At 47.9% G+C, this 18,108-nt stretch overlaps 1 protein-coding gene across 2 annotated transcripts in view; it reads right to left on the reverse strand.

Moving 5' to 3' along the window:
- Nucleotides 1-18,108, reverse strand: part of NUP58 (nucleoporin 58) — an 891,091-nt gene that overhangs the window by 767,636 nt on the left and 105,347 nt on the right. For both annotated transcript variants that reach the window (XM_069640546.1, XM_069640545.1), the window contains exons 2-5: nt 4,418-4,563; nt 3,143-3,178; nt 1,185-1,337; nt 646-771 (exon numbers count right to left, since the gene is read on the reverse strand). In XM_069640546.1, coding sequence (XP_069496647.1) covers nt 646-771; nt 1,185-1,337; nt 3,143-3,178; nt 4,418-4,563 — 461 coding nt within the window. The remainder of the gene's footprint in view (nt 1-645; nt 772-1,184; nt 1,338-3,142; nt 3,179-4,417; nt 4,564-18,108) is intronic.

Here is an 18,108-nt window from a genome sequence, read left to right on the forward strand (position 1 = left end):
CCTGAATTAACAGACTATGGGAGGTCTACAAGTTCAGACAAGTGTGGGAAAGCATCACAAGGAAAGGGGTCGCAGGCACATCACTAAAGAGAATACAAGACCCAAGAATATGGTGGAGGAGTTACAAGAATTAATCAAGAAGATATCCAGAGACTATTAAAGAAATCCATGTTAGGAAACAAACACAAGAATGAGAGACATTGATATAAAAAGGATAACCGAATACCAGGGCAATGAAGCTATTTTCCTGGCTTCGGTTATGTTGGTTGCGTTAGTGGTAGGATCAAGTAGAATTAGATTTGGTACGGAGGACATTTTCTTTGTGACTTCCTGACAACAGACCAGCACCTTTTTGTTCCTTTAGATAGGCAGGGAAACCGCTCCAGCTGTACAGAAAGATAGGCCTTCTCATAAGTTAATTAAAAAGCAAGCCAGAATGTCCTTAACTTGTCTGACTCCTCCTTCCGATCCACCACAGTACTCAAACCCCTTTTAGATATCCAGAGAGAAACAGGAGGCTTTTAAAATACTAGATTCAAAGCAGACCACAAATACAACAGGCAAAAAAGCAAGCAACAAAGAGGGACACTGAATAGGGCACAAAAGGAACAAAGCAAAGGTTTGAAGGGAAGTGCATTAACTTGCCTGTCGTTGCAGTGCCAGCATTCTGGAAAAGGGAGGTCCCTAAACTAGGCAAACCTCCACCAAGATTGAGGCCTGTTGCAGCAGTTGTAGCTGTAGCCGGGGTGGATCCCAAGTTTAACACAAAGCCTGAGAAGAAAGATATATATAAATTCAGCAACTCTTGATACAGTAGGTTTTTCTAATGACGCAACAGGTGAATTCATGAAAATATCTTGCATGTAGCTTAATGAAATGTCAGCAACCATTCAAACAAATCAACACAAGACCAACAAGGCTTAAAAAAACTACCTGTAGAAGAACAGGGAACAAACAATGAAAGTTACGTGAAAGGAAGCAACAAGTAGTGCAACGTTAGAAAGCTGCAACACAAGCAGTGAAACTGCAGCAAAAAAAGGCTACAGCAAAGGCACTGCAAGGGCAACAACAGGTGTTCCAGCACAGTCTATGCTAAGAGAGACTACAGAACATGTACAGCAGAGGGTAGACACACACACAGGTAACAAATTATCAGCACACAACCTTTTTAATTAAATGTTTACCTGTTGCCGGAGTGGATGTCAACGTTGACGAGAGAGAAAGGCCTCCTCCTGAGGTAGTTGTGATGGGCAGAGCAAAGGGGGTGGCTGATCCTGTGGGTTTATTGAATCCTAGACTGAAGCCTAATGTAGATGCAGATGTTGTAGCAGGTGTGCCTAAAATTAAAACAAATATCAGCAATTCAGCATGAGCAACCAGAGTACACCAGACAGCCTTTTATACGTTGTGGTACTTTAAAAATCACCTGGATTAGTGATCTTTGCCCAATCTCTATCATGGCCAAAATTATTTTTAAAACATTTGAGTAAAATGCGTTGCATGTTAGACTGGACTTCCATCATACTAGACCTGGTGGACAGATGTATAAGTGGCCAGCTTAGTTAGTAAACGGGGAAAACTCTGGTAGCTATAGTCAAACGAATCAAGGGATCAAGGAGAGTGATCTAGGCAAAGTCTCAGAAGGGGTGAGCCTGATCAAGGGTCCACAATGTGTCCAGAGTGAAAGTAATCAAGGAGTACTCTTAGACCAGTAGTTATACAATTACTATATTTATGGCAAGTAAACACTATAAAAACGAGTATAAGCAAGTAATAATATCACAAAACTCTTATAATAAACACATACAGTCCTAGTTTCCAGTGCAAGAAAGCCACAATACCACCATCCCACAATACTGAAAGGAAAGGGGATGGGCAGATGTGCAATGACAGTCCACAATCGCCAGGAAAAAGTTATGTGGAGGGTCTTGTGGATGGGAAATTAGTTACAAAAGTCAGGTAAGTATCTATTCTAGTAAATAAACTGTCCCCCACTTTTGGAGGGCTTTCGGCAACAAGTATTTCCAGAGCCAAACAAGATAAAAAACTTTTGAAAGTGTTCAAAACCTTTATATGTGGAGATTAGGGTGTGGGGGGGGGTGAGTATGGCTGTAACACCTCACCCCCTCCACCCATACTCCGGTGTCTCTTCAGACTTGGCAGGTCGTCTGAGTTTCGGGTTTTCCCGCCATTGGTTCCAGTCGCAAGGCGTTGCAGGCGCAAGAGCTGTCCTGGTTGGACACAGAAGCTGGTGCAACCTGTTCCGGTTGATTAATGCAACTGACACAGATGCCGCACTCTTTAGGCAGTGGGCCAGATGCGGGGAAGCCAGTTTCGATAAGTCACCCATGAACGGTGACACAAAGGGACACAGCTGTCACAGTCGGAGTCGGCCTCCTATCTCCGGTTACGTTGAAGTTGTAAGGCCGATATTTCGCAGGTGGGACCCTGGTAGCAAAGGCTGAGGGTCCCCAAAGTTCTGAGTCAAAACCCAGAACCACAGTGCCTCTACTGCTGTAGCCCACATTGGAGTTGTCAGTCCACAGGATGCTTCCAAAGACTCCAGATGGCTGGGCACCGAGCAGATGTCGGGAATGGTGGGTCCCACCACTCAAAGGGTCGAAGTACCAGTGAAGGCCTTCTGAAGATCACCAGCTAAACAGGGCTCCACCGGGACTACAGCAAAGGTTAGCCGCCAGGCCTTCTAAGGGCAGTCCACAGGTCTTCCACAGTCTTCACAGCAGGGCAGGATACTTGGCTCTTTGCAGCATGTCCCCAGGATCTCTGGGGCATGGCTGCAGGATTTAACCAGAAACTCAGGCGAGACAGAAACTCAGCTCACCCAAGGGAAGATCTGGCCCTCACACACACCCTAGCAGTGGTCCAATCGGGACCACCGATGGTGAAACTAATGCAAACACTCTAGACATACAGAAACCAGTTTGTGGACTGGGACATATGAAGAAGCAACAAATATAGATACTGCGAGTTAGTCAAATTCAGTCAACACAAGCAATATATTTTCTATGTTGGATATTTAACTGCACCCAAATATCCATAACCTTAACCATTATCTATGAAAAAAATATTTGGTTGACCCAAAAATAATTTAAAAAAAGTTAAACTACTGCACATCTCTTACCTAGTTGTAATCCTGTTGAAAGGGGTGCTACTGTTCCTGGAAAGAGAAAAATCCAAATCATGTTACGGAAATAAAGAAAACCTCACTGACTTCACGTGTGCATTTCCTTGCGATTACGTTATCGTTTAAATGGGCAATGGATTATCTTTAGAAATAAACATTCATGGGGCGGACTTACTCCAGAAACGGCCTACTAAAACTGAGGCAGCATAACTCCACCCAATCATTCAATATAAATCCCAAGCATCTGATGTATTATAGCTCCAGCTTCACCCCCCGCCCACACGCTACCCTCCCTCCGCTACCCCCCCACCCCTCCCCACCTTCCCCAACAAGTCACACTGCAAAAGCATGCTAGATACCTAATCCAGTAAAAACTCTAGCCCTGTGCTCGGAAGACACTCGCAGTCCCTGATCAGTTTTTGATTAAAGGGAATGCGTGAACGACCCAATCAACGCACGATTGGCTGAATAACCAGGGCACAGGTTGAGGGATGACCCAGGTGGACTTGGTCCGCCCTGTGTATTTAAGGAATTAAAAATACCAATTTGCTGTACACGATTGAAGTGGGCATTGACGCTGAGAAGATTCCATTCTGGGCGTGCGGCTGTAGGGAAAGATGCTTAACTACAAATACACACGAATCGCGTATCGTATAACAATAGAATAGTATACCAATAACATAGCTCATATCGACATGCTGCTATACAGAACATGTCTGGTTAGGATTCTTAGATCTAAACATTTTTTTAATGTTTTATAACTAACCAGCAATGTAATGGGAAAGTATGTTCTATTGGCAGCTTTATCTCTCCTGTGCATGTTATTCAATTGTGCAAGTCAAGTTGAATTAAAGTTATGTAACTTATGGAAATGTTCACTTTCTATGACGTTACTTCCCAATAGGTGTGTCAGTCTCTTCCTCACTTTTTATTAATCGAGTCCTTAGCAGAACCACAAAATGCCATAATTCAAACATCATTGTGCCACATTTGCATGCCTCACAGAAAACCCGTTAAAAAACAAACACCATCATTATAAACGACACTATCGGACGCTGGCCTATAAAATCCAAGCCAACATAAGCAGTCAATGCACTGCCTAGTCTTTGATACTAAGCCACCATCTTTCTTCAAACGCAAACACCCATTCTCCCACTTTTGGCACCCATGAACATAAAAGTTGTTTAGACTATCTGCAAAAGAATAACAGATGGACCAGCAGCAAGTATAAAACCTAAGCGTTTAAAGAAAAAGGGTGGGAACGCCACAAACCTGTATTTGTTCCTCCCAACGTGAACCCGGTACCAGGTTTAGCGCCAAAGAGCCCACCAGTGAACGTTCCTGGAGTGGCAGATGGTTGAGTAGTGGCTGCTCCAAGCGTACCAAAACTTAACCCGGTTGCTGTTCCAGGGTTAGAACTGCAAAAAAACAATAGAAACAAATAGTTATTAAAATGGATAGTCTGCCAGTTTAAATGAATTATTAAGTATCAAACTACGCAAATAGATTACTTCTAAAGTTCTAAATTTACGGCATTAAAACACTATAGACAGAGCCGGTCTTGGGGGGGGATCCGGGGGGGCGACCCGGGTGACCGCCCGGGGCGCCAGGCCCCCCAGGGTGCCCTTTGCCCCTGCCACGCCAGCTCGGGAGAATCTTTCTAGGGCTCCCCCGAGCTGGCGTTGTGGGTCAAGGCGCAGCAGGTGGCCTTTTACTGTCAAAGGTGCCCGCGGCGGTGGGTGCATTTAAATGCGCCCCTCCGCCGTGGACACTTTTCACAAGAAAAGGCGCAATTAGCCCCCCACCACGCCAGCTTTCAAGCGCTTCTCCGAGCTGGCGTGGTGGCAGAAGGTGTGGCAGGCGCCTCATTGGCATTGAATGAACCCGCAATGGCGGGCTCATTCAATGACAATGGGGTGCTAATGGCACCTATTTAACCTTCTCGCCTCAGCGAGGAGGTTATAAAAAAAAGAAAAAAAAAAAGTTGCCCATCCTGGCCCTGCCCCCTTCCGCGCCGCCCCCTGTTAACCAGGGGGCGCGGTGGGCGAGGGGGGGGGGGTGTCATTTCGCCCAGGGCTCCGCTGCCCTTAAGGCCGGCCCTGACTATAGGGCAATGTTAAGTTTGCACACTGTGCAAGCAAAGGCTACATACTGGGCCTCATTCCGAGGTGGGCGCAAAGGGATACCGAGCACCGTTAAGGACATCGGTGCCGGTAATCCCTTTTCGCCCTATTCCGAGGTCCCTTAGCGGGTCCCGCAATGGGTGCCTGGTTTTACCAGGCACCCTTAGCGGGAACCGCGGTACTCTTATTAGCTACTTCTGCCATTCCCATTGAGCCCTATGGGGGCTCAATGGGAATGGGGAATGGATTTTTTTAATGGAGACTTACAGTTCGCTCCAGGGTCGGAATGGACCTGTAAGTCCCCATTGAACCAGGTCGGACCCGGACCCGGTATGGGAAATAGTTATGGCGCAAATAGCGCCATGACTACCTCCATACTCGGAATGAGGCCCACTGTATGGATAATCCTATTTAACAGTGAGCAGAGGACAAATGTCCACAATCTACAAGACTACAAAGAGGGGCCGCAGTAGTAGGCACCCGCCAAAAGAAGGACTACTTATCGGTGATCTGCATTACTGCTAGTCCTACTCTTCCTCATCACAGTACCCAAAGGCCCGCCTCTCCAAAAGGAACTTTGTTCTCCCGGGAGTTCTAAACCTCCCACTTACCCACAATATACCAATACATAGCAAACCTGTACAGACACTGGGCCCATCTACACCACGAGAGGTTACAGAGGGTCGGTAGTACTGTTAAGAGAAAATAGGACTAGGAGTAAAGAAGATTACCAGTAAGTAATCTGAGCATTACCTTCACGTCCCTCTTCCACGGCCCAGTACTCGGCTATGAGGTATACTCAAGCCACATCAAGTGGAAGAGCCCGAAGGAAAGCAGAAGCAAGACGATATTCAGGAATCAATGCAAAAACACCAAGTTTATTAAGTAATTGAACAACAGAAAATCATAGCTGGGCCACAGACAGCACACCCACACCAAAGGAACCATCCCTAGAAGTGCCTAAATTAAGCCTGTAATGCGTAATAAAGGTATGGTGGTCTGCCCAGGTAGCGCCCATACCACTGGTTGAATGACACTGCACACCCAGAGGGACAGAAAGAACAGAGACCAAATACGCCATAGAAATCACCAACTTGATCCAATGATTAATGAAAACAACCGAAGCATTCCTCCCACACCAGCTAAACCAAAAGTCAACAGAAGCCTGTCGGAAAGCCAAACAGATTCCGTCCTGGCCAGGCACTCCAGGACCGTACGATGCACATCAAGGGAGTGCCAAGACACCTCCTCAGGGACAGAGGATCAGGAAAAAAGGCTGGTAGGACCACTTCCTGAGGCAAATGAAACTTAGTGGCAACTTTGTGCAAGAACCAGAGATCACACCTCAACACCAAGCATTCAGGTAAGACACGAAGAAAAGGAGGCGGCAAAGGAGAGTCCCAATCTTCCCAAGACGCTGTGCAGCAGTGATGGCAATCAGAGGTGTTCACAAGGCCAATTGGTTCAAAGGGAGCCGATTGAAGGAAATGCTACAACAGGGGCAGATCCAAGTGGGCAGGGGATCTGGGGACCTGAACACAGGAGGCCTGGAAGATGCCATGCTCCTAAGGAATGTACTCACCAGACCCAAAACCAACAGGCGAACACCATAACCTTCCAACAGGGTCTCCAATGCAGCCCACTGCCAACCCCTTATTAAAATCATACTGCAAAAACCGCAACACCCTTGTGCCACCACAACCCGGAAAGGGGGGCGGGGGGGTGTCACCGGCTCCATCACACCAGCTGAAAAAATGGGCCGAACACCCATCATAGGCTTTCAAGGTACTGGGACACCTGGAATGGAGAATGGTTTCCCCCACCAGAGCTGAGAACCCCACATTCAAGAACCATGCCTTCTCAGGATCCAAGCTGACCAGTGGATAACAGGCAACTCCTGCCACCGGAACAGGGCAAGGCCAGCAGGGAATCATCTCGACCTCCCGCACCTGGGGATCCATGAGCAACTGGAAACCACCAAGATCACCAGCAGAGAACTTGAGTAGATTTTCTGTACCACCGGGGAAATAAGAGCAAGAGAAGAGAAGGCATACAGGAGACCATGAGGCCACTCTATAATCAAGGCTTTCACCCCCATTCCCCACAGACGGGAACCGTGAGCAAAACCTGGGAACCTTGGCCAAGGAGGGGGAAGCAAACATATCCAAGAGTGTAGTCCCGAACCGGCGACAAACCCCTGCAAACACCAGATCAGACAATATCAACTCCGGGCATACCAGAAACACCCAACTGAGGTGATCCGCAACCACATTATACACCCCTTGAATGTGTACCGCCTCTAGGGAAAGCAAATGCTGTTCAGCCTAAACCCTGAAGCAACCCGCCAGAACATTTAGGGCCCTGGACCCAAAACCCCCTCGTTTGTTGACCTAGGCCATGGCAGATGAATTGTCAGTCCAAATCAACACAGCCCAGCATTTTTATAACGTGCAAAAATTGTTCCAATCGGCTAAGTGCAGGCATCATGTTTGCCACCCAATGCTCACATGCAATCGTAGCAGCACGCATCCAGTGAGGTTACAGACTAGAGGCCTCTGCTAGGCATAGCATGTCTTCTGGTCCTCATGACGTTTGAATGCCATGAGATATTATAGGACGCCGCTGCAGGGCACATGGTAGCAGTGCTCCACTGCCATTCCACATAATCCCATGACCTCAAAAATAATTAATAAAAAAAGCAGAGCAACCCAGTTTTGGCCATTTTATGTGTATGTTCTGAAGCCTGTGCGGAGGGTCACGTGACATGGGGAGGGAACTTGGTGGGAGGAGGAGGAGTTTGGGGAATGGTACAGCAGTTAGAAGCCAGCAGTTGAAGGGGCCCCTCAGGGACCCTCGGATGTGGAAACAAGGCACAATCACCACACACAAACTGATACACCAGACACAAGGTTGTATTCCCAGAATCTAGGGTTTATTGCAAAACAAATAGTCCCAGTTGGCCAAATGGTCCCAAACCCCGCGACGTGTCTAACAGACCTCGGGGGACACAAGAGAGCGAAAATTTTACATCAGTTACATATATACAAAATGAGCATCTTATAATCAGTAATGACACATTCAATGCCACCCCTAATTCATTCCCTTTGAATTGGAGGCGATGATTGACCATGGTGACGAATATGACACCTCAGACTACCATATTTAGTAACAGTTTGCAATCTCGAATTTACAGACACCATTCTTTGTTTGAGAGAACACAGCGCTTCTGTTTTCATGGGCAAGCTGCGCGTAGGGGACTGGCACATTCCAGGCCTCACTATCTCCTGGTTTCGATTCACGCTCTAGAGGTCAGCTTGCTCCCTGGGGCCTCACAGTGCTCAGAAAGGGGGGCCGTAAGAAGAGCATAATTCAAACCTTTTAATATTAGTTTTGTACATTGCTATTCTTTTAAAGAGACTCGCTGGCATCCGTGTACTGATTAAAATGCCTTGCTCCTTGCCTTCAAGGATATGTGAGGAAGGGAACCGGGCATTTCTGTCTGGCTCTCCAGCGTAATGTTTCAACATGTCTTTAGTAACCTTGGACCACTGAAGCAAAATAATATCTACAGCAAAGCAGTTTTACATGAGGCAAAGTGGCAACGTTAGAGAGAGCAGAGGGAAAACAAAATGGCGATTCTGGTCATCTTAAAATGGCCGCACTCTAGTTGAGCTAATAGCTACGTAATGACTAATGAGCATATATTCTTAACACTTTAAATGAGGTGGTTGGTCCTCGGCCAACCAATTCTCATGCATTACCTTCAGTTCGAGGGGTGTCTAGTTTTTCTAGACTGACAGTGTTAAAATGAAGTCATGTTCAGTCACCCGCAGTGCCTGCTCGCCTGTCAGCTGCAATTAGTTTGCCGTATGGGATACCAAAGTGGCGACGAGGCAGTCAACCCTGCTCGTGCCGAGCTGGTGTGGTGTGGTGTACCAGTGACAGCGAGAAACGCGCTTTGTGGGGTGCAACCTGCTTCAAGAGTGGCTTCGCCGTGTTGCCTGCCCCAGAGCACCAGCCGCATCAGATCTGCCTCCCGCAGCACAAGGTCCGCCCTTGAACAGCGGGAGCAGGTGCGGCAGCATGTGGCACATCAGGCCACCATCACCGGCAAGAAGGTGAGCATTCTCACTCGGGGGAGAGCCAGGAAGTGGATGCAGCTCACGCAGGCTCACATGAGGCGGACGTGCATTAAGTAGCCTGCCTCCAGAGAGCATGAACTACAGTGAAGAAGGGGATGAAGGGAGGAGTTTTCCCCAGATAAGTGGAAGTGATTGCCAGCAGCAACAGTGGTGCAGGGAGGAGTTCATAAGGAAGTTGGGGTGTTGGGACAGAAGGCCAGCAGCAATTGCCTCAGTGTCATTTAGGGGCACATGTCAAGCAGTAGCCCAAGTGCAGGAAAGGAGCATGTGACCACACAGGCACAGCAGCAGTGTTTTGATGAAGGGGCAAAGGGGTTCCCAGCAAGCAGACATCAGATTACCCTGCTGGGCAACGGAAATCTTACTGTGCCAAGTATAATCGACCCATCAGCAAAACAACTGCTTTCCATGCTTTTTCAGGGCTTAGGGAAGCTAAAGAACTGAGAGCACCCTACCCATTAACCCTGAGGTACACCCTGTGGCCCAACGCTATCGAGGTATCCCCGTGAATATACAGAGGCAAACGTAAGAGGAGCTACATAAGCTGCTGGGGGCGTGGCTACGAGGGCCATGTAGGAGGACGTGATCTGGAGGAGCTCCCGAGATCCTTTAATGATCCGGGCGAAAAAGTGCGTAACGATGGGCCGACGACCGTTGAAAATACATATGTCGGCGTGTGAATGATCGGGCCACGCGTGGTGAACTTCTGGATGGTGTAGGAAGAACGGCAGCAGAGATGTGTGGAAAAGATAAGGAGCGCCGGAGACGAAAGACGACACAAAATGGCCGACCAATGTCCAGAACAAAGGAAGGAGCAGGCCGCACGGTGACCGAGCGAAAGGGGCGTACTGAGTGCGCATTTGTCATTTGTGCAAAATACAGGTCCTCTGGGTCATGTCGAATAGAACGGTGAGGCCGAAGGCGAAACAGCCCACCTTAGACGACTTCGCTAAAACGTCCCCGGGTCAAGACAATACCAAGAGCAGGGACAAGCCGCCTGCAAGCGGCATGACGACATCAGGCGCTAACCAAGAAGTCCTAGCTGCGATTGGGCGGGCTGGGAATCTAAACACGAACTAGCCGTCACTGAACTGAAAACGGCACTGGACCTCAAGGTCGGAGAGGTGCAGGAGGACATTAATCTACTCCGACAAGACGTCAGGGCCTTGGCGGAGCGCAGAGTCCCTTGAGAAGGAAGTTAGCCCGAATACTGTGGATTGCGCCTCCCATAAGGCCGAATTGCATGCCCTGATACAAAGAGTGGGCAACTTGGAGAGCAGAGCGGAGGAGGCGGAAGGACGAGCCCGACGAAACAACATCCGCATCGTGGGCCTGCCGGAGGGATTGGAGGGCCACGATCCCACGGAATTCATTGAGTCCATGCTACTGCAAGAGATACCCGGAGGAGCCCTATCTCAAGGATTTGCGGTGGAAAGGGCACATAAAGCTCTAACAAGGAGGCCGCCGCCGGGGAACCCGCCTATGCCGGTGATAGCCAAAATTCTTAATTACCGTGATCGGGAGAAGATATTGGAACACTTTCGTAAGGGAGGAACGATTACACGAGGAGCAGCAAACATCACGGCCTACCCGGACTATACCCTGTCTGTGCAGCGTAGCCGCATGAACTTTGGGACGGTAAAGCGGGGATTGAGAGAGGCGGGCCACAAATATATGTTACTGTATCCGGCAAAATTGAAAGTCATTCATAAACACAAAACTTTGTTTTTTGAGACCCCGGAGGATGCCATGGGATGGCTTGATGCGCAGGGATGTCCCCAGGAGTCAGAAGTTCGAACGGAGAAAGAGCACGGAAGAGATAAGTAATGCACGAGGAAGGTGCCACAAGATGGCGCGGCACATGAGACTTGAATATAGTCGTTTGCGCAGCCTTCAGTAGAGAAGGTCAGACTATTGCACTAAATGTTATAAGCACTGTAGTTATTATTGAATTAACGGGAGCCTTACAGAGCAGATCTCTTTACCCCACAACAATTTTAGTTAAGTGGCCATTAGGGCGACTTCACCCTACTGAGCTCTGTGCATTGTTTGGTGCTTGCAGGGCTAGATGTGGGGGTGCCCGAGTTCCGAGAATGGAGCTGGGCAGCAGTGGGGGTGTTTGATGTTCGGGAAGGGACGGGTGGGGGGAGGGGAGGGAAGTTGGGAATTTGCTGTGTACATAGTTATGGGGAGTTTGAGCTGGTACGAGAAGCTACAAGCAAAGATGGAGAGCTGTATCTGTATCACGTGGGCAAAGGGGAGTCGCTACACGGAAGGCAAGAAGACACTCATGAGCCAGGGGGGACCTTAAGATCGTAACATGGAATGTCAGTGGACTTAACAGTTACTTAAAGAGAAACAAAGTCATGATGTACTTAAAAAGACAGAAGATTGATATTGCGTTGTTGCAGGAAACACATTTGACCCAGCAAAAATTGGAACTGGTGGGGAAGAAGTGGAGAGGTACTGTAGTAGGCTCTCCGTATTCTGCCTATGCTAGGGGAGTGCTGGCCTGGGTGGCACCGCACGTTCCGCTCCAACTTACACAAGAGGTGGTGGACACGGAGGGGAGGTTGGTCATATTAAAGGCTTTGGTAGAGAATAGAGAGGTGTGCATTATGAATACGTATGCCCCCAACCAAAACATTGCGACGTATTTTAGAACCCTGTGTACTCATCTGGGCGCGTGTATGGGAGGAGCGGTTATCTGGGGAGGGGATTTCAACTGTGTGCTCAACCCAAAGGCAGACAGATCTGATGGGAAGATTCATAGGCCCACCCCAGCGGCCAGGGTATTGCAGACATTACTAGACGACTTTGGGCTCGCAGATGTTTGGAGGCTGAAACACCCTAATGAAACAGTACTCGCATTACTCAGCTCCGTAGCAGCTGCATACGAGGCTGGATTACTTTTTTGCCACGCCATATGTGGTGATAGAGACCACCCAAATAGACTATAGAGCGAGGGTCCTGTCGGACCACTCGCCTCTGGTGCCGAGTTGGCAGTGCTGCCGCCCCAGGGTGCGGATACCGACATGACGCCTCCGGGCGGAGGCGCTCCGGGACCCGGTCTTCAGGGAAGATATCAGGGATGCGATCACACAGTACTTTGAGGTAAACACAGGCAGCGTAAACTCAGCGCGCACGCTCTGGGAAGCCTTTAAGGTGGTATTGCGGGGTGCTGCTATTGCTAAGTCAAAAGGCCTACAGGGTGGTGCCCTAACGGAACTAGAGGAAGCAGAAGAGAAACTGGAGCGCGAAAGCAACAGGGCGGGAGGGGATGCGGAACTTGTACTCGAGTTACAGCAGAGGTGCGCAGAGCTTTGGGAAAGGCTCTGCAACCTTAACTATAAGAAGTATGTCTAGAGGCAACATGCAGGAGGGGATAAAACTGGCCGCTTGTTGGCGTGGTTATATAAGAGCGAAACCCCTAGGCCCCCCGATTAGAACAATAACTAAAGGCGGCGGGGAGGTGGTTGACACCCAGGAGGGAGTCAACGAGGCATTCTTGGACTATTATAGGACATTATATGAGGACAGAGGAGGGGACAATCGAGAGGAGATTAGAGAAACTCTAAAAGACATGGAATTACCTAAGATTAGTGCTGAAGAAAGGGAGGAGCTGGACGCACCGATTACCTTAGAGGAATTGGAGGAGGTGGTGAAGCAGCTGCCCACCTGCAAGACCCCAGGCGCGGACGGATTCCCTGGCGAGTTGTATAAAACATATACAGTGAAAGTACTCCCCCCTATGCTAGAGATGCTCAATGAGTCTTTTGAGATGGGTCGGCTGCCGGAATCGCTTAGAGAAGCGTTAATTGTGCCGCTCCCTAAGCCCAACAAGCCAGGGCATAGCTGCGGCTCCTATAGGCCGTAGTCAATGTTGAACCAGGATAGCAAGATATTGACGGCGGTCCTGGCCAATAGGCTATGTAGAGTTATTAGCAAACTGATACACCCGACCAGACAGGTTATGTCCCCAACAGAAATATAACCCACAACCATAGGCGACTCCACCGGGCGAGGGGGAAATGGCGGTGGTGTCCCTAGATGCAGTCAAAGCTTTTGATTCAGTGAGGTGGCCATGGTTGTTGGAGGCCCTGGAAGAATACGGGATGGGGCTGGGTTATGTTAGGTAGGTGGGCAAAATTACTATACAGTGAACCACTGGCCAGAGTACGCACAGGATCGGTGATATCTGAGAGGTGGTAACTCAGTAGAGGCACCAGACAAGGGTGCCCCTGGTTCCCGATGTTATACATTCTAGCCCTGGAGCCCCTGGCAGTGTACCTCTGACAACAATATGACATGGTCGGTATTGAGGTAGGGGGAGAGAAAACCTAATATCCTTGTTTGCTGACGATTTACTACTATATTTGAAATATCCGGAGTATAATCTTCAGTATATTCTAGAGGTTATGGAAAAGTATGCAGAACTATCCGGCATAGCGGTGAACCCCCAAAAATCGAGCATGTTCCCATTGGGGAGCTACACAGGAGCCCCTCTAGAGCGGTTGCCAGTGGTGTCCGTACCTTGGGCGGCTGATTCCTTCCGCAACCTCGGAATAGATGTGTATCATACGGTGTAGGGGGAACACTTGCATAATACCGAGGTGGCTGTGAAAAAAATCCGAACAAATATGAAGTTTTGGGAGAAGCTGCCGCTGGCGATGATGGGACGGGGGGGGCGATGCTCAAAATGGTGGTCCTGCCCAGGCTGTTACATTTCTTCAGTAATATACCATACTCGATACCCCAAAAAGTTTTTTGTCAAACTGAACAGCATGTGCAGGGACTTCCTATGGCATGGCACTCGCAATAGAGTGGCGCTATGGAAGCTGCAGAACTTCCATGATAGAGGGGGCATTAAGCTGCCGAATTTTGAGGCCTATTATGTAGCTAGTCAGTTGCAATATGTAACCAAATGGCTCTCTGATGACGTAACTCCTGAATTTAGGCTGTTTGGGCAGGACTGCACCCCGTTTTACCTAAAGGAGATTATCTGGGTGCCTAGACTTGAAATTAAAGAACGCCCGGGTATGATGTGGCTTGGGTGGAAGATGTGGCGCAGAGTATGCCAACTGATGGAGAACCCGTACCCGTGTTCCCCACAGGTGCCGCTAGTCGCCTTAGCTGGGGGAGACAACCAACTCAGAATGATAATTAGGACCTATTGGGAATCGGTCGGGCTGGTCACATTAGGAGATGTATGGCAAGAAGGGATTATTAAAGATTTCGAAGAACTGGGAGAAGAGGCAGGTTTGCACAGAGGCCAATATGTCACGTATCTCAGGCTAGTGCAGACTATTCGTAAAACCTGGCCAGAAACTGTACTGGCGGAGGAGCCAGACGTCCTAATGGGAACAATATATGACATATCAGAAGGATGGCACGAGATCTCTAGACTGTAAGAGATGGTGATGACCCGGGAGGGGAAGGGTTTGACTCATTTGAGGCTGGACTGGGAAGCGGAGGTGGGGGCACAGATGACCGATGGGATGTGGGAAGACAAGCATGCCCAAAATGCGATGAAGAAAATGCTGATATGACACACATGTTCTGGTCTTGCCCAGTGATTGAAGCTTTTTGGGGGGGAAGTGGCACGAAAACTAGCGGATAAAGGGTTCACGCTCACCATAGATACGGCCTGGGCCTGCCTGTTGGGAGGGTTTCCCAGACCACGGAATACTAAACATGTTGGGAAACTGAGGGACCTGGCATATGTGCTTGCTAAAAGAAGGATTGCCATGGGCTAGAAGCAGTGCCACAAGCCACGGGTTGAGGTATGGTGGCGGGACTTGCAAAAATGGGCGGAGGCTGAAACGGTAGTGTGGCAGGAGGCATGTAGCAAGTGCGGGGAAGAAGTGGGTAACCTGATGGCTTGGAGAATGTTAATAACAGGACTGTTTGGCACATTGGTGGATTCTGCAGCTTCGGAAGGAAGCGATACCCGGCCACACGCAGCAGATACAGAACGAGAAATGCAAATAAGCTCTTGAGGGGGGAGGGATTTGGGGAGCAGTAACGTGCGTTAATTGATGTTCACGAGTCTGTTGTAAATAATGCTGCAAGTTTGGTTTGTATTGTTTATTTGTTTTCAAAATAATAAAACTTTTTTTTTTTAATAAACTATCTGAATTCTCTGTGCCTCCTGTCCTTGATCTCCAAGTGTTAGCGCCATTCTTCTTTTCATTTCTGTCTTGCATAGACCCTTAGTCATATTTTGAATACGTTAAGTAATTCCCACATAGAACTGAACGAGGAGTGAAAAGGTGAACTTTGCAAATTAACCTTGGAGCGTATTGTGTCTTTCTTTAACAATCTAGTCTTCATAATCTAGTTTAAATAAAACTTGTCCTTTCTTTCCAAACCAATTTTCTCTTTTAATTGCTTTTATTTTCCCAAAACCAAATCTACTTCCACATTGCAAATCTCATCCAGTTATTCAGCTAGTCATCCCTTCACTTCTATATTATCCCTGTTATGTGCATATATCACCCAGCCTAAAAAACGCATTCCGATTCTGTCTATTTCACCCATAACATTACTTCCCTGAGACTGTGATAAATCATATTTAACTCATTTATTCAACCACACGTCAAATTAATTATTTACCAATTCCGAGTGTCATTTTATGCAATTGCAAAGTGTTTGTCTCTTATTTTGTGAGGGAAGGTCATATTTTAATTCTGTTTGCTTCCTAATATCCCTGACTCCTTGCTGCTCGTTCCTATCCACTTAAATTACAATTAATTGGGGTTTGAGGGAGCATTGCAGGGAGAAATCTTAACTCGGGTGCTATCTATCTGAACAGTAGCATTCCTCCTATTCATCTGTGCTTTGGATATGTTCTAGTAGAAGGTCAACCAAGTGTATTTCATCAGTTTGCATTGTAATTATCCCCATTGGTGATTGCTGCCCTATATTAAAAGTGTGCGATTTTCTTTGAATTTAAAATAAATAAATATTGTATTACATAAGCTGCTAGAGCAGGACATTATCAAGCCAGCAGCATGGTCCACCCCGTGGGTGTCGCTGATGCCATGAGATGATGCATGCAAATGTGCTGGCCAAACAAGGCCATCATGAGAGAACGACACCAAGTCCCAAGAATCACAGACATAGTCCATCTGCTAGATGAGGCGACCGTATTTTCCAAGATCGACTTCAACAAAGGCTACAAACAGCTGGAACTCAGTGAAGAGTCCAGGTACATAACCTTCGTCACTCATCTGGGCCTTCACAGATACAAGCGCCTTAGCTTCGGGTGTCGTCAGCGGAGGAGATCTTTCAGGCCGAGATCCACAATGTCATTAAGCATATCCCCAAACGTCTCAATTACAGCCGTGATATACTGGTGTGTGGGAAAGATCAAGAGCAGCACAACAAGCTGGCGAGGGTATGCATGGCGCTGCAAGCAGCCCATCTCACGCTCAACAGGAAGAAGTGAGAGTTCAGGAAAGGCACCCTCTGTTTATTTGGACACATGTTCTCAGCTCAGGGCGTGACGCCAGACGCTGAGAAGGTCGCTGCACTCAACAACACAACGCCTCCCTCCAACATACCTGCATTCCTTCTTGGGGCTAGCCAGCTATTGCACTCGTTACATTCAAGACTTTGCATCGGTGAACGAACCTCAGATCCCTCACGAAGAAACAGACTCCATTCGTGCCAGCAAGCATTCGAGAGCATTCGACAACGCATTTCATCTGCAGAGAACATGGCTTATTTTAACACTGCCAGGAAATCGTAGCTCGTAGTCGACGCCAGTCCAGTGGGGCTGGGTGTAATACTGACACAGATAGAGCCAATGGAGGAAGGGAAAGGACACATTGTTTCTTACGCCAGCAGGTGTCTCTCCTAAACAGAGCAAACTTACTTGCAGGCTGAGAAAGAAGGTCTGGCCTTAGTATGGGCCGGCAAACATTTTCATGTTCCTCTAAGGCAAGTCTTTCATCGATCATCAAGCGTTGTTTTTCATTTAGGGAAACCTGCAAGTGAAAATGCCCCACAGGATCACGAGATGGGGCTTACGGCTTCAAGATTCAAGCTTCCAGATTTTCGATCGACCAGGAAAGGAGGAAAACCCGGATGACTTTCTATCTCGTCATCCCATCGCCTGGGCTGTCTCAAGTCCCTCCATTGCTGACCAATACATACACTCAGCCCTACAGATAAGGGGAGTATCGACCACTTTTACTCACAAAAAATTAGCAAATACTCCCATAAAATAAAAACGTGTAGCAAAAATACTCCCAGCACCAAAAAAAAAAAAATAGGAAGACGACATAGCATCTTGCACCCCTGCTTTCACCCTCACAACTCCATGGATATGTTTGTACCAGTAGTACACGTAGTACCACAGACAGAAACTATTTGAACTGCCTGATTGTAAGACGTAAACATGCATCTTTTCATGTGCATGAATAACTAGCTGGAAAACAATATATAACAAAAACTTTGGTTTTTCAGTAAAAAGATTTTTACTTGCAATACGAATTACTCCCTAAAAATTGTTTTACTCCCAACTTAAAAAAAAATCTTATCTGGAGCACTGTATACACTACATCATTCAGGTGGCCCCGAAAGGAGTGGACATTGGGCAGGAGATAGAATGACCAATCGGTCCAGACCATCATCAGGTGTCTGGAGTCGGCCCAGTGGAAACAGGCCAAGCAGGCGGGAGAGGTTGTCAGAC

The sequence above is a fragment of the Ambystoma mexicanum genome, chromosome 7q (genome assembly GCF_040938575.1).
Source record: "Ambystoma mexicanum isolate Mex_15411 chromosome 7q, UKY_AmexF1_1, whole genome shotgun sequence".
NCBI classification, from domain to species: domain Eukaryota; kingdom Metazoa; phylum Chordata; class Amphibia; order Caudata; family Ambystomatidae; genus Ambystoma; species Ambystoma mexicanum.